The sequence below is a fragment of the Manis pentadactyla genome, chromosome 7 (assembly GCF_030020395.1).
Source record: "Manis pentadactyla isolate mManPen7 chromosome 7, mManPen7.hap1, whole genome shotgun sequence".
NCBI lineage: Eukaryota > Metazoa > Chordata > Mammalia > Pholidota > Manidae > Manis > Manis pentadactyla.
Genome location: NC_080025.1, coordinates 33903621 through 33928914, shown reverse-complemented (window position 1 = coordinate 33928914; position 25294 = coordinate 33903621). Strand labels below are relative to the sequence as shown.

General features: G+C 45.8%; 1 protein-coding gene across 10 annotated transcripts in view; it reads right to left on the bottom strand.

Moving 5' to 3' along the window:
- Nucleotides 1–25294, bottom strand: part of CSGALNACT1 (chondroitin sulfate N-acetylgalactosaminyltransferase 1) — a 350833-nt gene that overhangs the window by 23951 nt on the left and 301588 nt on the right. For all 10 annotated transcript variants that reach the window (XM_057505244.1, XM_057505246.1, XM_057505249.1 and 7 more), the window contains 2 exons: nucleotides 20259–20475; nucleotides 4828–4929 (listed from right to left, as the gene is read on the bottom strand). In XM_057505244.1, coding sequence (XP_057361227.1) covers nucleotides 4828–4929; nucleotides 20259–20475 — 319 coding nt within the window. The remainder of the gene's footprint in view (nucleotides 1–4827; nucleotides 4930–20258; nucleotides 20476–25294) is intronic.

The window sequence follows — 25294 nt, the reverse complement described above, 5'->3', positions numbered from 1 at the left end:
TGCAAAATTAAATTAACTATCCCCAAAGTCAATCAAGGGATAGACAAAGAATACAGAATATGATACCTAATATATAAAGAATGGAGGAGGAAGAAAAAGGAGGAGAAAAAGAAAAGAACCTTTAGATTATGTTTGTAACAGAATATTAAGTGAGTTAAGTTAGACTCTTAGATAGTAAGGAAATTAACCTTGAACTTTTGGTAACCACAAATCTAAAGCCTACAATAGCAACAAGTACATACCTATCGATAATCACCCTAGATGTAAATGGACTGAATGCACAAATCAAAAGACATAGAGACACTGAATGGATAAAAAAACAAGACCCATCTATACACTGCCTACAAGAGACTCACTTTAAACCCAAAGACATACACAGACTAAAAGTGAAGGGATGGAAAAAGATATTTCATGCAACTAACAGAGAGAAAAAAGCAGGAGTTGCAGTACTTGTATCAGACAAAATAGACTTCAAAACAAAGAAAGTAACAAGAGACAAAGAAGGGCATTACATAATGATAAAGGGGTCAATCCAACAAGAAGAAAAAACCATTATAAATATCTGTGTTCCCAACACAGGAGCACCCACATATGTGAAACAAACACTAACAGAATTAAAAGGAGAAATAGAATGTAATGCATTCATTCTAGGAGACTTCAACACACCACTCACTCTGAAGGACAGATCAACCAGACAGAAGAGAAGTAAGGAGACAGAGGCACTGAACAACACAACAGAACAGATGGACCTAACAGGCATCTACAGAACTCTACAGCCAAAAGCAAAAGAATACACATTCTTCTCTAGTGCACATGGAACATTTTTAAGAATAGATCATATACTAGGCCACAAAAAGAGCCTCAGTAAATTCAAAAAGATTGAAATTGTACCAACCAGTTTCTCAGATCACAAAGGTATGAAACTAGAAATAAATTATGCAAAGAAAATGAAAAATCCCACAAACACATGGAGGGTTCACAACATGCTCCTAAATAACCAATGGATCAATTACCAAATAAAAACAGATCAAGCAATATATGGAGACAAATGTCAACAACAATTCAACACCACAAAATCTGTGGGATGCAGCCAAGGCTGTGCTAAGAGGAATGTATATTACAACACAGGCCTACCTCAAGAAAGAAGAACAATCCCATACAAGCAGTCTAACCTCACAATTAATGAAACTAGAAAAAGAACAACAAATGAGGCCCAAAGTCAGTAGAAGGAGGGACATAATAAAGATAAGAGCAGAAATAAATAAAATTGAGAAGAATAAAACAATAGAAAGAATCAATGAAAGCAGGAGCTGGCTCTTCGAGAAATAAACAAAATAGATAAATCCCTAGCCAGACTTATCAAGAAAAAAAGAGAGTCTACACAGATAAACAGAATCAGAAATGAGAAAGGAAAAATCACTATGGACACCACAGAAATACAAAGAATTATGAGCAAATACTATGAAAAATTATATGCTAACAAACTGGATAACCTAGAAGAAATGGACAACTTTCCAGAAAAATACAACCTTCCAAGGCTGACCAAGGAAGAAACAGAAAATCTGAACAGACTAATTACCAGCAATGAAATTGAACTGGTAATCAAAAAACTACCTAAGAACAAAACTCCTGGACCAGATGGCTTCACCACTGAATTTTATCAAACATTTAGTGAAGACCGAATACCCATTCTCCTCAAAGTTTTCCAAAAAATAGAAGAGGAGGAAATACTTCCAAACTCATTCTATGAGGCCAACATCACTCTAATACCAAAACCAGGCAAAGACACCACAAAAAAGAAAATTACAGACCAATATCCTTGATGAACATAGATGCAAAAATACTCAACAAAATATTATCAAACTGAATTCAAAAATACATCAAAAAGATCATCCATCATGATCAAGTAGGATTTATTACAGGGATGCAAGGATAGTACAACATTTGAAAATCCATCAACATCATCCACCACATCAATAAAAAGAAGGACAAAAACCACATGATCATCTCCATAGATGCTGAAAAAGCATTTGACAAAATTCAAAATCCATTCGTGATAAAAACTCTCAATAAAATGGGTATAGAGGGCAAGGACCTCAACATAATAAAGGCCATATATGACAAACCCACAGCCAACATCACACTGAACAGCGAGAAGCTGAAAGCTTTTCCTTTAAGATCGGGAACAAGACAGGGATGCCCACTCTCCCCACTGTTATTCAACATAGTACTGGAGGCCCTAGCCATGGCAATCAGACAACACAGAGAAAGAAAAGGCATCCAGGTTGGCAAGGAAGGAGTTAAACTGTCCCTGTTTGCAGATGACATGATATTGTACATAACGCTAAAGACTCCACTCCAAGACTACTAGATCTAATATCTGAATTCAGTAAAGTTGCAGGATACAAAATTAATACACAGAAATCTGTGGCATTCCTATACACTAACAATGAACTAGAAGAGAGAGAAATCATGAAAACAATTCCATTCACAATTGCATCAAAAAGAATAAAATACCTAGGAATAAACCTAACCAAGGAAGTGAAAGACCTATACTCTGAAAAGTACAAGACACTCATGAGGGAAATTAAAGAAGATACCAATAAATGGAATCACATCCCATGCTCATGGATAGGAAAAATTAATATTGTCAAAATGGCCATCCTACCTAAAGCAATCTATAGATTCAATGCAATTCCTATCAAAATGCCAACGGCATTCTTCAACAAACTAGAGAAAATTGTCCTAAAATTCATATGGAACCACAAAAGACCTTGAATAGCCAAAGCAATTCTGAGAAGGAAGAATAAAGCAGGGGGAATTATGCTCCCCAACTCCAAGCTCTACTACAAAGCCACAATAATCAAGACAATTTGGTACTGGCACAAGAACAGACCCATAGACCAATGGAACAGACTAAAGAGCCCTGATATAAGCCCAACCGTATAAGGTCAATTAATATATGATAAAGGAGCCATGGACATACAATGGGGAAATGACAGCCTCTTCAACAGATGGTGTTGGCAAAACTGGACAGGTACATGCAAGAGAATGAAACTGGATTATTGTTTAACCCCATACAAAAAAGTAAACTCGAAATGGATTAAAGACTTGAATGTAAGTCATGAAACCATAAAACTCTTAGAAGACAGCATAGGCAATCATCTCCTGAATATAAGCATGAGCAACTTCTTCCTGAACCCATCTCCTCAAGAAAGGGAAACAAAAGCAAAAATGAACTCATGGGACTACATCAAACTAAAACGTTTTTGTACGGCAAAGGACATCATCAACAGAACAAAAAGGCTTCCTACAGTATGGGAGAATATATTTGTAAATGACATATCCGACAAGGGGTTAACATCCAAAATATATAAAGAACTTACACACATCAACACCCAAAAAGCAAATAACCCGATTAACAAATGGGCAGAGAATATGAAGGGACAGTTCTCCAAAGAAGAAATTCAGATGGCTAACAGACACATGAGAAGACGCTCCACATCAGGGAAATGGAAATTAAAACCACAATGAGATATCACCTCATATCAATAAGGATGGCCAGCATCAAAAAGACTAAGAACAACAAATGCTGGTGAGGATGCAGAGAAAGGGGAACCCTCCTACACTGCTGGTGGGAATGTAAGCTAGTTCAACCATTGTGGAAAGCAATATGGAGGTTCCTCAAAAAACTATAAAAGAAATACCATTTGACCCCAGAATCCCACTCCTTGGAATTTACCCAAAGACTACAACTTCTCAGATTCAAAAAGACATATGTACTCCTATGTTTATCACAGCACTTTTTACAATAGCCAAGATATGGAAGCAACCTAAGTGTCCATCAGGAGATGAATGGATAAAGAAGATGTGGTACATATACACAATGGAATATTATTCAGCCATAAGAAAGAAACAAATCCTACCATTTGCAACAACATGGATGGAGCTGGAGGACATTATGCTCAGTGAAATAAGTCAGGTGGAGAAAGACAAATGCCAAATGATTTCCCTCATTTGTGGAGTCTAACAATTAAGCAAAACTGAAGGAACAAAATGGCAGCAGACTCACAGACTCCACGAATGAACTTGTGGTTACCAAAGGCGAGGGGTGGGGAGGGAGGGAGAAGGGGATTGAGGGGTATTATGTTCAGTACACATGGTGTGGGGGATCACGGGGAGAACAGTGTATCACAGAGAAGGGATGTAGTGGATCTCTGGCCACTTGCTGCACTGATGGACAGTGACTGCATTGGGGTATGGGTGGGAACTTGATAATATGGGTAAATGCAGTAACCACATTGTTTTTTCATGTGAAACCTTCATAAGAGTGTATATCAATCATACCTTTAAGAAATAATAATATTAATAATTTCTGCCCATCTGAATACGTTTAATCACGGATTGTGCCCCAGCCATCCCTTTGGGCCTCCCCCTAATCTCTCAAAGTGCATCCTGGATGAAAATCAGAAGGGCGAGGCCATTGGCCAAGTGGGCGGGACTTGTGCAGGGACAGTCTCTCAGCTTCCGGGCTGTGGCTGAGCAGGAGCTCCCTGCACAGCTCCACACTCCGGAATTCCCCCTCCACGACCTTACCGAGTTCCCCTCCGTGGTGCTGAGGGCTGACAGCCAGCCATGCAGAAGCCCAGAGAAGCCCGTGTTCCCACCCTTGCTGCTTCCCTGGGAAGCTACACACAGGACCAGCAGCCATCCAGCCTCCCTGTTCGCCCGTGTTAGGGAAAATAAAACTATAGCAGAAGGCCCAGCCGGGAGGTGTGCTCCTGAGCGTTGCCATGCTTCCTTATTACAGGTGCACATCGCACTTACCTGGACGTGTTTTCAAGTATCCCTTTGACCTCGTTCATTTCTTCCTTCCCAAAGTAAACAATGGTGAGATGGATTCTCCCATCCTGTTGAATGCACATCTCCCTAGAAAACAAAACACATGTCTGTTTGGGCCTGTTTTCACATTAATAAGCAACGCCCAAACAAATGCCTATTTGGTGAAGTGCAAACAAGTCTTAAAGTAAGTGAACTGCCGGGAAAGCAGAGATGGGGACCTGGGCATTTCTCACTGGCTTCACAATTATGTATTGTTGCATTTACCTTACCAAGAAAACAGTGAAATTTGAACATACAGATCGGGTCAGAAAACTCAGATGCAAGAGGTGTGGGTCCCATCTGCCACAGGCCTTGCCCCCCGGGCTGTCCAGTGGCATGGGAAGGGCACTGGCCCTTACTTCTTTGCTGAAACAAGTCTATGAAGTACAGAAGACACCAATTCCATGGGCAGGTGAGGAAGCTCAAGTCCAAAGGGGGTAAGACTAGCATCCTTGTTGACTTTCCTTGTGTGCACCAGACACAAACAGTCTACAGAGGTAAAGACATTGTGCCAGGCAGGGCTCCAGATGCCTCAGTGTCACAGCGTGATGGCAAGGCCAAAGCACAGCTGCTGTGTCTCACCCTCCCAAGCAGACCCAGTGCCCCTCACTGCGGCCCCACTTCCCCTCTCTGTGATGGAGTTTTAGGCACCTGTCTCCAAGGTCGGAGAGCCAGGCCTCTGGCTCTGGACTGGTCTCGACCTGCCTTCCCCACCACAGCTTATCTGTAACCTGCCCATGTCCTATTCTCTCAATGGTAACCCCGAGCTAAGCTGGTGAGAGCCTCTGCTGAGGGTTGACTTCATATATGTGTGTAATACCTGTGCAAATGTACATGTAGACATGTGCATATAAGTGCATATATAACTATGTGCTTATGTATACATGTACACGTGTATATATATATGTATATGTCTGCAGAATTTTAACAGGAGTTTTCTGGAAGCAAGCTAATGACAGATTCTACTGGTGGGGTGATACTGTGTGACATTTGGTATTCTACACACCCTTCCACTTTATTCCTTTTGTCTCTGTGTTAGTTTTTATCCTTAACCCCCAAATAACATTCCACATCATAGCTTTCCAGAAATCCCTGAGTCCTAATCTAGTCAATGCTTTTTATGACATCAAGAAGGAGTGACTGTCTACCTGGTGTTTCTGGGAGAAACCCAAAGAAATAGAGGATATGGTTCCTGCTCTCAAAAAACTTTTCTGAGAAATAAAAAATGAGCTCAAGTAATATAATGACACCCCGTGGTACTAACCAAAAGTATGCAGAATCAGAAAGCATGGCAAAAACTGTGGGCTGGAACCGCTGGGGACTTAAAGGACAGACGGGGTGGAGGTAAAGAGGAGGAAGAAGGGAATTCTAGTTGGAAGACGCATCTGGGAAGAGTCTACCACCAGGGCTCACCCTGGTCCCAGGCTTGCTTCTCAGAATTGCTTCTTGCCTGTTGAAGACAGGAAGAGCTGCCCGTGAAGCCTGGTCTAATGGTGGAGGTCTCAAAAGCAGGCAAGGGACCGGGATCAGAGGGCTGGGTGCAACCACGTGCTTCAAAACTGTGAGCTCCCTCCCAGCCCGGTCCCTGCAGACAGAATCACCAACTACCGACAACGAAATTCCCTGTACACAAAAGAATCCTTTGCAAACCTGCCAGATGACATTTAACTTCCTTTGCCAGGGTGGAATAAAGGCAGACTCCCAGCACCAAGCCCCCGAAAACCCAAGCTTTAAAATTGTGTATGCAGCTGGAAGATGTCCATCCCGGATCAGGAGAGGGCTGCCCGCTGTGCTTGAACAAAAGCACTCTCGTTTTTCTAGCAACATCTTTGCCAGCATTTTAAAATCCATTCAAAGCACTTCCTGTTTTCAAGGATAAAACAGAAATACACTGGACATTTATTCTTCATTCGCCAGCTGAGGCTTCCCCAAAAGGCAATGCAGGGTTTGTTCTGACACCCACCTCCAGGGTTCTCTTCCATTTATTCATTTCTGCCTTCCTTTATTCATTCAACAAACAGTAACTAAACAAATAAACGGCATGCCATGTGCCTGATGCTCCATTAGGGCATCTTAAAAAATGAGCAAGAGATTTCTGCCCCTGCAAGCTCTCCATCTACTGTGTATGACTGACACTATTGATAATGCAGTGAACAAATGCTCTGGGAGAGAAAGAGCATGGTACCTGGAAACACAGTCTCCACCTTCTCTGAACGATCTTGCAATTCTTGTGTTTTCTAAACAGTTCTCAGTAGACCCCACCCCTGGAAGGATGTGTGTGACAGAGAGTGCATGTGGGTGACTGTGTACATGGAGACACCTGTTTAGGTGTAATTATTTGCTACCACCTGGATCTCTTGAGCTGGTTTATGCACCCCTGACAGCACATATCTTAACAACCACAGTAGCATTATAGCAAAACCTTCAGAATGAATTTCAAGGAACCCAACTTCTTAAGACACCTTTGGGCAAGCTCTTATATCATGGCTGCTTTGCATTACTAGCTCCACATCCTATTTGGTCCTTCTTCCATCTTAACCTGGAAGCCTAAAAATTCTGTTTCTATTTCACAAGGACCGTGTCTCTTTAGGACTTTTTTTTCTGGAAAACAGCAGTTTCCTCTCCCCCAGGATATTGTAACACAGAGCACAGAGACCAATTAAGATATATTTTCGGTCAGAAAACATTTATCACAGTTGCTTACACACCTATGTCTTTATTTCCCAAGAGGCCAAAAGCATGGCCCCGTCTGAGGTCCATCACAAATCCGCACAGCTGCACTGCAGAGGAGGCCCCCATTCACACCCTCAGTGGACAGGTCGGGAAATGAGCTCCAGCAGCTGCCCAGGCTGTGGGGTGGCTAGGCATGCTGTGCAGGTTTCCTAAGTACCAGCCAGGCATCCGCCGACCCCTGGTGGCCTTGGTAGGAGGAAGGACGTGCCGGAAAAGCTCACAGCTTTGTTTCTCCTGTACGGGACTATCACAGACAGAGCTGAGGGACTCTGCAGGGCCAGGAGGAGGACGTTAGAAACCTGAACAAAACTCTGAATGTGAACTGGCTGTGGGTGATTTCAACTTGTCCAACCTGGGCTCCTGATGGGATGAGTCAGACAGGACCAGGCAGGCTGGTGGACAGGGGGCAGGCTGACTGGAGGCCTGTTTGGAGGAGGCGACGTCCTCTGAGGGAGAGAACTCATCCTGAAGTGGGACTGAGCCCTGCTCAGCACTGGCGACAGTTTGGACCAGACAATCCTGTGCTGTGGCCATCCTGGGTACTGCAAGGCGCACAACAGCACACCTGGCCCCTACCCACCGGATGCTGGGACCGCTCCCAGCCCCCACCCCAGCTGCACAGACCCAGAATGTCCCGGACCTCTCCTAGCATCCCAGGGCAGAGGATGCAAAATCATCCCCTGGCCCAGAGCCACAGTCTTAAGCAAGACTCGGGCACAGTGACACCTGAATCATCAGAGGCATGTGTGACAGTGAAACGATGCACACCCCGGGGTCTGGGGTCTGTCCTGCCCCAGGTAGGCCCCATGATGCATGGTGACGCCTAGGGAGAGACAAAGCTGCAAGAAACTAAAAGGCTTTCTTTCCAAAACACAAAACTGTGAGGGGCGCTGGGTGCTAAGGCAAGACCTATGGGGACTGATATGGCAGAGCCGGCACGGCAGTTGGGCCAGGTGCGCGTGCAGTGCCTGCAGTCTGTGCCCACCGGGGTGCGCCGACAACTCCAGCTGCTGTCAGAAGCAGTGTGAGTCTGCATCGGGGCAGTCAGCAGGGCTGAGCTGTGGGACGCATTCCTGAGGCTTCCTGGGAGGATGGGCAAGGTACAGGAGATTGGACCTTGCGCCATCGAAAGTGAGAGAGGGGCAGGAAAGCTGTGCTTCTTATATAGTTAGGGGTACTGTGTGTATGCCTCAGGCTGAGTGGCCTACAGAAACACAGATTTACTAACATACATTAATTGAGTAATGATGCGGTGTGATGCATTATTCTTGCTGCAAGAAGATTCTGAAAGAACAATCCTTTATGGTCCCTGCAGTGGGAGTGGCCACCAGGTTTGCTTGGGTTTCTCCGAGATTTAGCACTGAAAGTCCACATCCCAGGAAAATCCACAGTCCTAGGCCAACAGGGACAACTGGCCACCCTCCCCGCCTCTGGGACTTTGCGGTGCATTGGAAGGAAAGGCCAGTCAAAGAGCCGTCTGCAAGGAGGCCCTGATGAACTGCAGTAACAGCCCGGAGGCCGCGTGCGCAAGGATGTGGAGGGGAGAGTGGCTGATTCCTAAGGGGTGATGGAGAGGAAGATGCAGGAAGCCGGAAGCTGAGCCCTGCCCGATGAGCAGGCTCCACAGGCACATGGGCAGAGAGAGGGCTGGCATGGCTGAGAGGCACAGAGGCAAGGAAATCATGTCACTTTTCTTCTCTAAGTCAATTTTCTACTCAAATACATCAAGTATGAAAAGAAAATCTATTTAGGCTTGAATTATTATGTCCTGTGCAAATGAAATAATACACAATAGCTCGTCAGCCTCCAAACTCCACCTACAGTAGTAGGCTGTGACACAGGAAGAAAACTGCCGAGCCACAAAGTGGGTGGAAATGAGGACCTGGTACTGCCTAAAGAGGGATGGGAGCGATCTGAGGCCTTCTGGGATCTGGCTTTAAAATATAATAGTCTTCTTTTGGCTTGGTTGATGTTGGGGTCTCCTCCCCCATGTCAATCCCAGCCCCCAGCTCAAGCGGAATACATACACAATCCCTCTATTCTGTTACTCGAGCAGGCTGATCAGTGTTGGGAAATGGGGCTGGTTTTGCCTTTAACCAGGCAGTCAGGACCTCCTCTCCTGGTTGCCCATTTCACAACAGCAAACGAGATCATTGTCCAACTGACTGTTTTCCTCTCTTGGGTGGATGTCTACATAATCTATGGCTCAGATGAAATAAGAAACCAATTCCATTTTCCAAATAAGGTGAATGATGTCAATTAGTGTTTCTCAAACATATTAGCCATAAAACCTTCCTGGGTGTAACACTGTGTGAAGGGAAGAAGGGCCCGTGGGAGCGGTAGGGGGTGTGAGGAGGTGACAGAGCTACACTGTGAGCATGACAGCCGTTTCTCTTTTGATAAACACGAAGGCCAGAGGTCTGTCTCCATCGCGCTCCCACCTTTGATGACCTGAGGCCTTTCTGTTACACTGCAAATCACACCAGCTTAGCCTATATTCAGGCTCATTTCAGTCTCAGAGAGTCTATCATTATTGTTTTAAAAGAATCCAGAAATGTCCAGAAATATCTTAATGGATCAAGGCAGAAAAAGGATTTTAAAAATTGCTAAAGGAAATTCAAGTCAAAGATGTCCCTGGTGCTGCCTTAAAATGTCCTGAGAGGGATGAGAAAAGAGTCCAGAGAAGAAAAGAAAGCAGAAGATTAAACCAAAAATAACAGCAAAATCTGAGGAGAATCAGAGCAACATGAGAAAGGGTTTTCAGTCCAGCTGGAAGCAGTCAAAATAAAATCAAGCAAACTTGGAATGAATTGGGATTTTTGAAAATCATAAAAAGTCATTTCCATAAAAATCCATTTTTTCTGGGAGAGGCTCAGAGATAAAGACACAAAGAGTCTCCAGAGCTCGGCTATTGTGAGGTTCTTCCCGCTACCCCCAATGAAGGACACAGGGAAGTAACAAACCTATTTTTCAGAAGCCAAGGGAACAAAGCAGCCAGAAAGCAAACGTGAGGACAGTTTCAAAGGCAAAATCACGAGGATGTCAGCCAGGGAAGGAGAGTGAAAAGCCATCTCATCTTCAAGAAGGAGGGCGTCACTGAGCACACGGGCCCCCCAGAGGCCCTGCAACACCAGATCACGGCCATCCACGCTGCTCCCACCTGGGGCACTGGGGCTCCTAGTCAGGGAGATGACAGCGCTGAAGCTTTAGCTTCATAATTTCTTGTAAATCCTAGGAACATTGCACAGGTAATGCTCACTGCCTCTTACATAAAGGCTTTTAGGGTCTAGTGCTAAGGAAAAGGCTTGTCTCCCCAGTAAACAGCAGCCTTCTTTTCCCTGAGGGCTGCAGTAAACTAGTTTTTGTTTTTCCCTTTTCCCCTTGTTTGCCAGGAAGCTCAGAGGTAGAGTTTTTGACAAGTTGCAGTTGTTTCTCTTAGCCCCAGCTTCCAGGTATCCTGGCCACCATTCCACATTCCACATTGTTACTGAATGTTTGCCCACTGAGTTTTATGAAAATGGTTTTATTAAATTTGTATTATTTTGTAAACACAAATAATTTTTAGGGTTAGTTGAGATGATTATAATCTCAGTCCAGGTACTCCATGCATGCAGGAATCAATTTTGTCAGCAGGCCCCCCTGACACACTCCTGGAGCATGACAGCTTGGTCTCTGGTTCCTGCAGACTGTACCCCATGCCAGGCCATGGCCCCAAGTGAGCCAGTCTCTCAGACCCGGATTCCCAGGGGCCACTCTGTGTCCTGTGGCCAGGCCTGCTCCCTCTTGGGAATTCCATGTTCTTCATCTATTTCTTCTGTCCAAAAAGGCACATGAGTTATAATTCTTAGCCATTCGGGTCTTTTCTAGGTGAATAACTAGCAAAGTGATGCTGAAGGGGAAGAAGTCCCCAAAACCATAGTAACCAGTGTCTGAGCTATGAGGGTCCCATCGGGGCCAGTCCTTTGGTTATAGAAGATACTGAGGCCCTTGGACAACCTGCAGAAGACTGATCAGCCAAATGGCATCCGAGTAAAGGATGTTTCCATTTTAAAGGAGATGCACCAGAAGGAGAATGTTTTAAATAAATTAGTCTAAAACAGTGATCATCACAAACCATGTGCCAAAAATGGTGAAAAACGGCCAAGTGTTGCCACCAGTAAGTGACCCATAAAGGGGACATAATCTTCCATCTGAAACATCCCAAAGGAGAGGCCCTGGAAAGAAACGGAGGGTTCTGTTTCAGCCTCATGAGGCTCCCACTCCCACCGCACCTGCAGGAGAGGAGGTGGAGAGGCCGCCAGTCAGGGAGAGGCTGCCCGACCCCCACTGCGGGACCCCAGCACAGAGGGGTGGCAGGGGACCAACTGGTCTCCCCACGTCGCAGAGGAAGGAGAGGAGGAGGGTGGGACTATCTTAGCCAGGCTCTGTGAACTGGCGCCTGCGCCAAAGGTGGACTTGGCAGAATCAAAGGCCAAAAGGCCATCACATTTAGTCAGGTGCTTCCCAAGGGCAGGGTGGGAGGGTAGGAGATGCTAACAGGCAGGTGAAGCATCTTGGATGCACCCCCATTAAGCGGAGTGCCCAGACCCACCTCTTCCCCCTTTGCCAACGAGGGATGGGCGAGAGCTCCTCACCACAACGGCTGGCTGAGATGAAGTAGGTAAGCAAGTGGGCGAGTCTCTGATGTGCGGCTCTGCCTCAGCGGAGGCCCAGCTTCAGTGCGCAGCGATCGGCCCCTGGGGGGCAAAGCTCCGCCTGCAGTGAGGCAGCCAGAGCCAACGCCTCCTGGAACAGCACCCCGGGGCTCCAAGAGCCCCAGGAGCTGGGGCCCTCCAGGGAGGGCACACAAAGCCTCTAGGGGGTTCTTCCTCTCTCCACCCATTCTCTCAGACCATGATTATATGAATAGAACAGTGACACCCAGTCCTTAAAACGGAGCCAGGAGTAGTCCACACACAGTCCCCCACCAGCAAGGGAGGAAGCCAAGGAGAACCCAACCTCTGACATGGGAGCGAACGGACAGTCCAGGTGGCCCTGCGTGGGCCGGGCACAGAGAAGAGGAGAGACATCAAGGCAGCCCCAGGTCAGGAACAACAAAATGAAAGCAAGAAAGAGAAGGAATTAAGAAAGCAACAGTGTTCACAAAGCAAATGAAGAACTTAGTCTGAAAGAAAATGTAGGGAGCCAAGATGGCGGCATGAGTAGGACAGTGGGAATCTCCTCCCCAAAACATATATACTTTTGAAAATACAACAAATACAACTCTCCCGAAAAGAGAGACCAGAAGATACAGGACAACAGCCAGGCTACATCCACACCCGAGAGAACCCAGCGCCTCGCGAAGGGGCGCCCGCCATAGCAGAGCAGCAGCCCGAGGCTGGCCACGCCCACAGCAAGGGAGCTTCCTCCATACCGGCCGGGTAAGAAACAGACCCAGTCTATGCGCAACTACCCAACACAGCCGCTAGGGGTCGCCGTTGTCCCAGGAAAGAAAGGCCAGGAGCAAGTGGAAAGGGTCTTGGCTCTCCCAGCTGACAGACGAGACAATAGCACTCCACTGCATCTATCAACATGAAAAGGCAAAAAAGTTTGATCCAGACCAGACTAACCCAGACATCCTCCACATCCTCCCCTGAGAAGGAATCTGGGGAGAAAGATTTAACCAATCTTCCTGAAAAAGAATTCAAAACAAAAGTCATAACCATGCTGATGGACTTGCAGAGAAATATGCAAGAACTAAGGAGGGAGAATACAGAAATAAAACAATCTCTGGAAGGATTTCAAAGCAGAATGGACAAGATGCAAGAGACCATTAATGGACTAGAAATCAGAGAACAGGAACTCAGAGAAGCTGACGCAGAGAGAGATAAAAGGATCTCCAGAAATGAAAGAATATTAAGAGAACTGTGTGACCAATCCAAAAGGAACAATATTCCCATCATAGGAGTACCAGAAGAAGGAGAGAGACAAAAAGGGATAGAAAGTGTCTTTGAAGAAATAATTGCTGAAAACTTCCCCAAACTAGGGGAGAAAATGGCCTCTCAGACCACAGAAGCACACAGAACTCCCATGACAAGGGACCCAAGGAGGGCAACACCAAGACACATAATAATTAAAATGGCAAAGATCAAAGACAAGGACAGAGTATTAAAGGCAGCTAAAGAGAAAAAAAAGGTCACCTACAAAGGAAAACCCATCAGGCTAACATCAGACTTCTCAACAGAAACCCTACAGGCCAGAAGAGAATGGCATGATATATTTAATGCAATGAAACAGAAGGGCCTCGAACCAAGGATACTGTATCCAGCACGATTATCATTTAAATAAGAAGGAGGGATTAAACAATTCTCAGATGAAAGAAAATGTAAATCAGAAGAAAATGTCTTACAAACATTTCACACTTTCTTAATAAAAATCTTAATTCAATTTTAAAAAGTACAAAGAGGAAATGATAAAAGCCACAGATTAACCAGCATATTCCAGGCTCAGAAAGTAAGTTGACAGCAAAAACAAACAGAAGTAATAAATTAAAAATAGTGAGGTAGAGAACAGATAGATATGGAAATCAAATTCCTCACATAAAGGAAATGCTTACGTGAAAGCAGGTAACAGCCTAAGGCTCTAACAGGGAGAAGCTGATAAATGCCGGGACCTGTGACACACACAGCTGTGTCTGCGAGGCAGGGAACCCAACCAGTGGAGCAGGGCAAGCGCTCAAAATTAAGACCAAAAACAATTTCCCTGAAATGAAGGAATCCACAAAACAAAAAAGGAAGTTGAATTACAGGAAATGCTCAGAAAGACACTGAGAGGAGACCTACCCAGATTAAGTCATCAGGGTTCAAGACCAAAGAAGGCGCAAGTCAGTTATTTTCAGGACAGAGAAAATAAAGTTATCCTAATGCTTCTCCACGGCATCATCAGATGCCAGAAGAAAATCCTTAGGAAAGAAACTTGGTCCCAAGACGTTTCAGCCAAGTTACCCTTAAACTCTAAGGACAATAGCTGGACATTCCATTCTCAAGCACTCATGACTCTGCTTGAAAAGATTTCCTGACCATGAAACCTAGCCAACGAAGGTCTCAGGAATGAAGGGACTCCTGCCAGAGAACTGCCATGAATACACGAAGCCCCCACTTAAACACAGAACTGCGGTTCTAAGACAATGTAAAGACCTAGAACCCTGATGAGGTGAAAATAACAGATGGCTAACAAAAATTGGAGGATGGCTCAAAAGAGACAAAGTGTAACCATGCTAGTTTCCTCTCCTCATTGTAACTTTTCAATTAATCCAGTTTAAAATTAAAATAGGTAGTAAAAAATACATAATAATTCCAACCTTTTCTGATGAGCAAAATCACTTTTTTAACTTTAGAGGAATCTCTTATGAACTAGTATCTCTAATAGCAGATAAACATTTTCTTAAAGATCAGCAATTGCTTCTGTGATACTTCAGATGCCATTCTATAAATTTAAGAAAGGTAAGATTTAATTCTTTATTTAGAAATAGAATAGATCACATATCTCATGTTGTATTAAATTAGTTCTAGCTAGCAAGTTATTCTACCTGCATATATACAGTAAAAGATATCTAGAATGGTATTCAATTAATGTTCAAAATGGTTAATTTGGGGAAGGCAGCGTCAGGAGTTAATTTTTAAGTAATTTATTCCTTATTGTATTCTATATTGTTTTACATCTTATGATAGCCATGTATCACTTACAAACTAATAAATGTTTAAATTGCAAAAGCCAAAAGAACCTTTCATTGAGTTTGTAAACAAAACATAAGACACATGGTAACTCTATAAAAATTTATAAAATAGAATTCAAAAGAAGGAAATAAAAATCACTCATAGTACCATCTTCAGGGCCAACTAGAATTAATGGTTTCCAATCCTGGGATGGAAGGAACTTCATAAAGACAACACCTAATATTTAAGAAATAGCACCTCATATTTTCTCCCAATATTCTTACATCATATTAATTGCATTTAGATGTTTAATGTACCAGAGTGTATTTGAGGATTTTGTGAAGTAAGGATTGAATTTTTTCTGCCATGCTCGGTGGGTTGTCCTAAAGCCACGCACTGAACATCCATTCTCTGCTGGAGGATGTGGAATGCCACCTTTTACAAAGTTCTGACATGGAAGGAATACCCTCAGGTTTGAGCACCCACTCTTGCTTCCGTTTTTTTCTTTCAGAGACCTCGACACACTCAGAAACCCTGGACTGCACAGCAAACGCCCACTCAGCTTCCGCTCAAGCATCCTGCCCTGGGGACCCCTTCTTGTGCCCCACGGCCCCTGGTCTCTCTTTCCGCTGCAGCTTCTCCCTCTGTACGAGCAAATCTACTCTCGGTGAGGGCAGGCACTGCAGCTGCACTTGTCTCCTCATCCCTCCACCTGGTCGAGTGTCTGGAATACACACAGGCCTCCAAAGTCCACCCACCCACCCTGTCCTGCCTACATGCAACTACGGGCACCTGACTGGTGAGCCAAGAGAAAAGGCCGTAGGATATTGGTTCATTATTTCAGCATCTCAATTTGGGAGAGTTGTAACCTACTAATTTCTTTTTTTTGAACAATATTTCTCTTCTTGTTTTATTCATATTGTCAGTTACTTGCAATTCCCGTGACACAAAGACAATAGCCAATCATACATACCCCTGTTCTTCCAGGTCCTGCGGTCCTTCCCTGAGCAGTCTTTCAGGGCAAGCATACCTTACCTTAGGACAAACACACCTTACCTTAGGGCAAGCACACCTTTCCTTAGTGCAAGCACACCTTACCTTAGTGCAAACATACTGTACCTTAGGGCAAGCACACCTTACCTTAGGGCAAACACACCTTACCTTAGTGCAAGCACACTGTACCTTAGGGCAAGCACATCTTTCCTTAGTGCAAGCACACCTTACCTTAGTGCAAACATACTGTACCTTAGGGCAAGCACACCTTACCTTAGGGCAAACACACCTTACCTTAGTGCAAGCACACTGTACCTTAGGGCAAGCACACCTTACCTTAGGGCAAGCACACCTTACCTTAGTGCAAGCATACTGTACCTTAGGGCAAGCACACCTTATCTTAGGGCAAGCACACTTAGGGCAAACACACCTTTCCTTAGGGCAAGCATACTGTACCTTAGGGCAAACACACCTTTCCTTAGTGCAAGCACACCTTACCTCAGTGCATGCATACTGTACCTTAGGGCAAGCACACCTCACCTTAGGGCAAGCACGCTGTACCCTAGGGCAAACACACTTTAGCTTAGTGCAAGCACACTGTACCTTAGGTCAAACACACTGTGCCTTAGGGCAAACAGATCTTACCTCAGGGCAAGCACACTGTACCTTAGGGCAAACACACCTTTCCTTAGGGCAAGCACATCTTACCTTAGTGCAAGCATACTGTACCTTAGGGCAAGCACACCTTACCTTAGGGCAAACACACCTTTCCTTAGGGCAAGCATACTGTACCTTAGGGCAAACACACCTTTCCTTAGGGCAAGAATACTGTACCTTAGGGCAAACACACCTTTCCTTAGGGCAAGCACACCTTACCTTAGTGCAAGCATACTGTACCTTAGGGCAAGCACACCTTACCTTAGGGCAAGCACACCTCACCTTAGGGCAAGCATACAGTACCCTAGGGCAAACACACTTTACCTTAGTGCAAGCACACTGTACCTTAGGGCAAACACACCTTTCCTTAGTACAAGCACACCTTACCTTAGTGCAAACATACTGTACCTTAGGACAAGCACACCTTACCTTAGGGCAAACACACCTTACCTTAGTGCAAGCACACTGTACCTTAGGGCAAGCACACCTTTCCTTAGTGCAAGCACACCTTACCTTAGGGCAAACACACCTTTCCTTAGGGCAAGCACACCTTACCTCAGTGCATGCATACTGTACCTTAGGGTAAGCACACCTCACCTTAGGGCAAGCACGCTGTACCTTAGGGCAAACACACCTTACCTCAGTGCAAACACACTGTACCTTAGGGCAAACAGATCTTACCTCAGGGCAAGCACACTGTACCTTAGGGCAAACACACCTTTCCTTAGGGCAAGCATACTGTACCTTAGTGCAAGCACACCTCATCTTAGGGCAAACACACCTTACCTTAGGGCAAGCACACCTCACCTTAGGGCAAGCATACAGTACCCTAGGGCAAACACACTTTACCTTAGTGCAAGCACACTGTACCTTAGGGCAAACACACCTTACCTTAGTGCAAACACACTGTACCTTAGCGCAAGCACAGCTTTCCTTAGTGCTAGCATACTGTACCTTAGGGCAAGCACACCTTACCTTAGTGCAAGCATACTGTACCTTAGGGCAAGCACACCTTATCTTAGTGCAAGCACACCTTACTTTAGGGCAAACACACCTTTCCTTAGTGCAAGCACACCTTACCTTAGTGCAAGCATACTGTACCTTAGGGCAAGCACACCATACCTTAGGGCAAGCACACCTTACCTTAGGGCAAACACACCTTTCCTTAGGGCAAGCATACTGTACCTTAGGGCAAGCACACCTTACCTTAGGGCAAGCACACCTTACCTTAGGGCAAACACACCTTTCCTTAGGGCAAGCATACTGTACCTTAGGGCAAACACACCTTTCCTTAGTGCAAGCACACCTTACCTTAGTGCATGCATACTGTACCTTAGGGAAAGCACACCTTAACTTAGGGCAAGCACACCTCACCTTAGGGCAAGCACGCTGTACCCTAGGGCAAACACACTTTACCTTAGCGCAAGCACACTGTACCTTAGGGCAAACACACCTTACCTCAGTGCAAACACACTGTACCTTAGGGCAAACAGATCTTACCTCAGGGCAAGCACACTGTACCTTAGGGCAAACACACCTTACATTAGTGCAAGCACACCTCACCTTAGTGTAAGCACACCTTACCTTAGGGGAAGCATGACTCACCTTAGGGCAAGCACCACCTCAGAAGCCCAGCACACTCAGGAACTGGCCTGTGTTTGGAAGCAAATCTCAGGGCCCTTTGCTCGGCTAGCTGTAGGCAGCTTCCCAGACAAAGGGACTTCCCACACAGCAGTCCTAGAAACGGGCTCACCAGCTGCTGCTAGTAGTGGCTCAACTTACTACCCAGCGCCAACCACAGGATCGGTCCTTCTTAGGAGGAAGGCTTAGTCAGCGCACAGCACTGCCATTCCAACAAGACAACAGGCAGAGGACACGGGACACCAGAGGGTGGCCAAGAGGAAGCTGGAGCTGCAGACACTCCAGAGCCAGAGGGAAAGCCCACAGGCAAGTGGCTGTGCCCAAGGGGTTGCTCTACAAACTGGGCACAACTGCGAAGATCAGCCCATCCTACTCTCCATAATTTCATAGTCAGGGGCACAACTCCTGAACCTGGGGACGAAAGACAAAGGGGGTAGTGGCAGCATTCTTCAGATGCTGGAAGGCGACGATGCAGGCTAAGAGCGAATGGATTTGCTCAGTCCTTCCTTCAGACCTAGCACTAGGCACACGGGGGAGATGACAGGGAGGCATCCTCAGGGCCCAGGCATGGTGCGCTCCCTGCCCAGAGCCTGCCCTGTGAGGTAAGTAGGTAGTTGCCTGGTGTACACACACACACGTGCACATGCGCACATGCACACACAGCACAGGGGACAGACGTGAGGGCTCCACCTGAGGGATTCCAAATCAAGGGAGGATCAGAGCAGAAGACAGCCAGGACCACTAGATCCTGACCTTAAAACCAAACAAGAAAAGTGTAATTCTTCAACTGTAAAAATTTTTACAAAGAAGGCTTTCATTATCCAGAATTAGAGGAAGCATCAGCCACACTCTTATACTGAGCTTACTGCCGCTTAATAATGTGAATTTAATAAGATCAAAAGTAAGTTTGGTATTCCAATTTATCTCTGGATACATGACTTTCTATCTTTAAAATAAGCTGGCTAGGTAAGCTGCTTGACCTCAACTAGTATGTGCGCGTTGGCCATCAGAGCACCAACATGGCATGGTAGGCACTCGGACCCACGGACAGCTACCTCATGCCTGTAAAAACAAAACCCTGTTAGTCTCCCTCAGCAGCTCAAATACGAGAGCTTGGAAACTGCCTGGCATAATTCCGAATTTCATCTCTGAGGAAATGCAGGTCAGAGTAAGAAACAGCAGCTGATTGACCCCGTCTGGGCCTCTGCCAGATCTGCGCAGTGAAGGGCAGCGAAGGGCAGTGAAGGCCAGCGAAGGAGCTCACCCGGCAGCCCCAGCACCCGGCCAGCCGGGCCCGCCCTGGAGCCTGGAGAGGGCCCGCTGCTGTGGTGGAGTAGCACGTTCCCTGCTGTCCCCAAACCTGAGCCCAAACTCAAGTCAGAAGGGAGCACAGGGGGCACTGGGCCACCTTCAGATCCATGAGATGCCAGCCCACCCCCATTTTCACTTCTGAAGGTAAATCTGCTTACCTGGCAGTTTTCTAATTGCTTTAGAGAAAGGCAAATACAAATGATAAACTCTACACAAAGAAACCCGGAGCTGAACACAAAGGAAAGGGGCCTTTGTTCCTGGCAGGGGAAATGAGGGAGATGATGGGAAATGGTATCAGCACGGAACACACACCGCACTGCGGAAGATAAACACCGGCTAACAACAAACCTGAAATTCTGCATGAACTGCCGGAACTTGCCCACCCTCCTTGCCAGCGGCACGATGACATTGATAAGCGTGTGGGCCATGTTGAGTCTTTCTTTCTTTACTTTCATGATGGGGCCAAATGGTCGAAACAAGACAAGCCGTCTGAATTCGTGCTTCTGGTCCCCTCTGAACGTCAGTTCATACAAAGTGCCTTTATCCTTCTCTGTGCGGTAGATCCCTGTTAAAAGAAACACAAGGAAAGAGTTTTAAAGTTAACCTTGGCTTCTGAGTGCTTTTTTATAATAGTCAAGATCTAGCACAAAATATGTTTTTTTTTAAATTAAGGTTAGATCTCTACACTTAATAATTATGAAAAAACTCAAAATCTTCCCACTTGAAAAAAATTCCATAGAAATCAAAATACCATCAATTTAAAAATCACAGTTATAAAGATTTCATAAAAACATGGGGAAAAGTTTATAATGTTAAATATAAAACTGTATTTACACTATTCAGAGGCATTAAAAGAAGGACTGTAAAGAAACATGCCAAAATAAGACTGGCTGTGGTGGGGAGTGGAATTATGTGGTTTTTTTTCTTTTCTGCTATTACCCACATTTTCTGCAATATGATCAGGTATATATTATAATTGTTATATTTATTTAGCTTAAAAGGTGTGTTGAAATTATCTCTTAGAAATGATAGCCATTTCAGATGATCTGACCATAGTGACTCCTATTTGGAGTGGCTCAGGGCCAGTCCCATGGGTCATGTGGCCCTCTGGAACCTTCTGGAAGCATCAAACAACACACCAAGTACCCAGCACAGTGGCAGGCACACATGTTATTTGATCACACGTCATCTTTCTCACCTCTGATGAGCAGTACAGCTCAGGGCCTCAGAGCAGACTATCGGGAGGTTCGTTGACGGACCCCCAACTGCTCCGCCTCCTCACTGCCACTGAAACTCCACACGGTCGCACCTGTCGGGCTGCAGGCGGGAGCCAGCACCTCAGCTCGGGATGCGCCTCCCCAGGGCCCGAGCTGACAGAGTTTTCTCTATCTAAGGAGCAGATGTGTCCCTGGTGCCTGAGTCCCACTTCCTTCAAATGTCACGGGCACTGTGGGTGTTTTTTCTACAGTCAGAGAAAAGCCCCATAAATTCAACAAATCACCAGATAAGCTCTTTCACTTTTATCTTCGATTTGCCATGTTTTCCATTCCACGTCTCTTCCTTCCTCTTACTCCCCAGGTCAGCTAGGAGGAACCTGCCAGCCTCTGAGCAGCTCCTAAAGTTAATCTCCAGCAAGGACCTGCCCAGGGTCAGTTCCAGAGCTCAAGGCCTCTCTCAAACCACTCTTCTCCTTTCTTCCTTGCCCTCCCTGTAACTACAGGACTTCCTCACAAACACCACCAGGTTCTCTTCTCTGTCCTTTGCCTGGGAGCCTACAGCTGCTTTCACGGCCTCTTTGATCCTGTTCAAAGTTTACATCCATCAGTTGCAGAGAGAGGAGTTCGGCCAGGCAGACGGCCAAGGGAGCTGCATGTCTCAGCTGTCCCATGGGGCTGCCTGCTGGTTCTGAGCATGCAGCCCGCTGGCAGCCAGTGCAGGTGACTTACGGGCCCAGGCATAGAGGCACAAGGCCTGAGTTCCCTTCTGAAGACTTCATTGATTCTGGGCTAACAGGGCATACTGTGCAGGACCTTAAAGTCAGGGAAGCTGAGCTCATGTCGGAACAGGATTCAGCGTCCCTGCAGGGACTCTCCGTGGAAGAAAAAGAAGGTTCATTTCTGAGGAAGCTCAAAGGCCTTCTTTGAAAATGTGAAGTGGTTCCTTTCAAAGTCTGTTAATTCTTTCAAGCAATTAGTACTCAGAGAGGAAACAGGCCCTTCCCACCTCTAAGACTGTCTACAGCAGCTGTGTGAACCCCCAGCTCCCAGGGCCCAAGCTGAGCTGAGTGAGGAGGAGGTGCGCTTGGTAACAGAGCATCTCCGCAAAGCCATGCTTCTGCTGCTCGGTGCCGGCGGGTGCACCGTCTCGACACAGCAGTAAATGTGCAAAAGGCTGCTGACAGTTTAACATGCAGGTAAAAATGTACGTGGGCTGCAGATTGTTTTTTGAATTGAGTCATTTTCTTTCTCAGCACCAGGATAAGAATCACTAACTTTTTAAGATCTGAATCTACAGATCAGAAAATACAGGTAGAAATAGACAGAAACCCATCTCAAGGGATGGACCTCTATTTATAAAATACCAGAGAATGCAATAATTCTTATAATGATTCCTACAACATTTAAGAACACCTTTGCGGGCATCGGCCGGCAGGCAGATCGCTGGCTTCCAGTGCAGCCCCTTCCTCTCAGGGAGGCAGGACAGCCAGGCTGATCTTGGGCACGGTGACTTTATCTGTATATTCATTGCCTTGTCCACCCTAGACCTTGAAAAAGTTGTTACAACAACTTTTCACATTATTTCCCCATATTCGGCCTTATCAAGTTAATTATGCCTTACAAATCTGATTGCAGGTCCCTTAATTTCATCTGTTTTAAATAAGTTACTTAAAACTGTCTTGCAACCTATGTCTACTAAAACCCCACACCCAGCCCACCACGCCCTAGGCACACCCTCCCACACCTGCATACAGAGAGCACCATCTCCTAACACGAAGCACAACATCTAAGTGGATCTTTGTGCCTCCTGGAAATCTTCAGTTGTGGAAACACAGAGGGGCTGAAAGCCAAAGGGGTTGGGGTTATTCCAAGGCAAGAGTGCTTTTGCAGCCACTAGGCTGGCAGGTACAATGAGAAACACAAAGCAAAGCAGGGTTGCACGGGACACTACTGTTTGGATGCACAGTGCAAATTAAAGACCAAAGGAAGAACTTTGGAACGAGCTCAGGCACCCGAACTGGCCCTGTCCTTTCCCTTTTGTCTCTTCATCAGTGCTGAGCTCACTCTCAGTCTGGTGATTCCACTCCCCGCACAAGCAGCCTAATGCCCTCACCTCATCCTATGCAAGGGGCCAGGCTCGAAGCGGGGGATGCCTCCAAGTGTCCCAGATACAGCTCCACGGCCTGCTGGAAACGTCTGCTCCTTCAGTAGGCAAGGAGCTCCCCAGGTGCAGGCCCCCTCCCTACATCCTGTCTTCAACTTAGGACCTCAGAATTCAAGATGCTGAAGGTCGGGGAGGTATCACTCATCACCCTCACTCGACATGAATGTACACAGGTGGTGGCTGGTGCAGTCCCGCTGATCCCAGAAGGCATCCACTTTCATCCCCACCTTTCCTACCTGCCGGTATGGCACCTCAGTCTCCCAGCTGGATAACTTCAGCCCTCTGCCAAGCCACACCCCGCTTCCAGGGCCCAGTCCACCCTGCACACATCCTCCGGCCCACGGCCTTCCTACAGTAGCTCTCATCCTGCATCCCTCCCTCAACAGAAGCTGCCACCAACTGCCCACGGACTGCAGAATACACTACCAATACCATGGCCAAGCCTTCAAAACCCTCCAGAACCTGCCCCCCATCTGCTGTCCTAACTGTGGGTCTTGCCCCTGCTTCATGGGAAATCTGGGCACCAGTGAGGCTGGTTTGTATTGAGCACGTACAACTACTCTCCCCTTTGGAGAAACAGCGAGGCCCCCTTCAGGGCTGGTGGGAATGGACAATATCCTGTGGGAAACAGTTTGGCAGTTCCTCAAAAAGTTGAACAGAATCAAATGATCCAGCAATTCCACTTCTGGATATGCACCCAAAAGAAATGAAATCAGAGACTTCAAAAGGTACATGTGCACACATATTCATACTAGCGTTCCTCAAAACAGCTGAAAGATGGAAACAATCCAAACCTCCATCCACAGATGGATGGATAAAGTGTGATCTATACATCCATGCAATGGAATATTACTCGGCCTTAAAAAGGAAGGAAATTCTGACACCTGCTACAGCATGAAGGAACCTTAAAAACATGTGCTCAGTGAAATAATCCAGGCACCAAAGGACAAAAACTGTTTGGCTGTGCTTCCGTGAGGGGTGTAGAGTCAAATTCAGAGAGACAGAAAGTAGATCGGGGGCTCTCAAGGGCTTGGGGAGCAGGGAATGGGGAGTGAGTGTTTAATGGGTACAGAGTTTCTGTTTGACATGATCAAAAAGTTCTAGAAATGGGCAGTGGTGATGGTTCATAACAGTATGAATGTACTTAATGTCACTGGACTGTACACTTTAAAATGGTTCAAACGGTAAATTTTTTGTTATCTATATTTTACACAGTAACTGCTTTCCTCTGAAAAGGCCTTGTACTTTCAAGACCCACTTCCCCATCAGCCTACCTTTCCCCTTTTGCCCTTTCTTAATCTGAACCTCCCCCTGGAAGACACCCATGACATTCTCAGTCCACAGGGGTCATTCAATCCTCCAGACACTTTGGTCTTAGAACTTTCAAACTCCCCTCTGCTGAACTACTTTTTGACACATGAGAACATGACAGGACTCTAGAGGCCATCCCGTCCAGCCTCCCCATTTTACAGACAAGCAAACCGAGACCAGAGAAGTTGATTTGCCTACAATAACCAAAATTGGCAGCCTCTGACAGGAATGTACCCCTGTGCAAGGCTTTCCTCCCTAGAGGTCACTTTTCATATGAAACAATAGCAGCTCAGAGTGTATTAAAGCAGGAATGTAAAAACAGACTCAGAATAAACCATATAAAGTCTGCAGTAAAACCACTGTTCTTAACTCACTTACCCACAGACCATCCTCACATCTACCTTCAGAGATTTTCTTTGACTTTAACACACAGCTGTGACAGCTGTTAAATAACAATCATCAGCTAAGTGAAGTCAGAGAAAGACAAATACCATATGATTTCACTCATATGAGGAATCTAAAAACAAAACAAATGAACAAACAAACAGAAACAGACTAAAAAACACAGAGAACAGACTGGTGGTTGCCATAAGGGATGGGTGTAGAGGGATGGGTAAATAGGTGAAGGGGATCAAGAAATACAAAATTCCAGTTATAAAATAAATAAGTTACAGGGATGAAGGTACAGCATA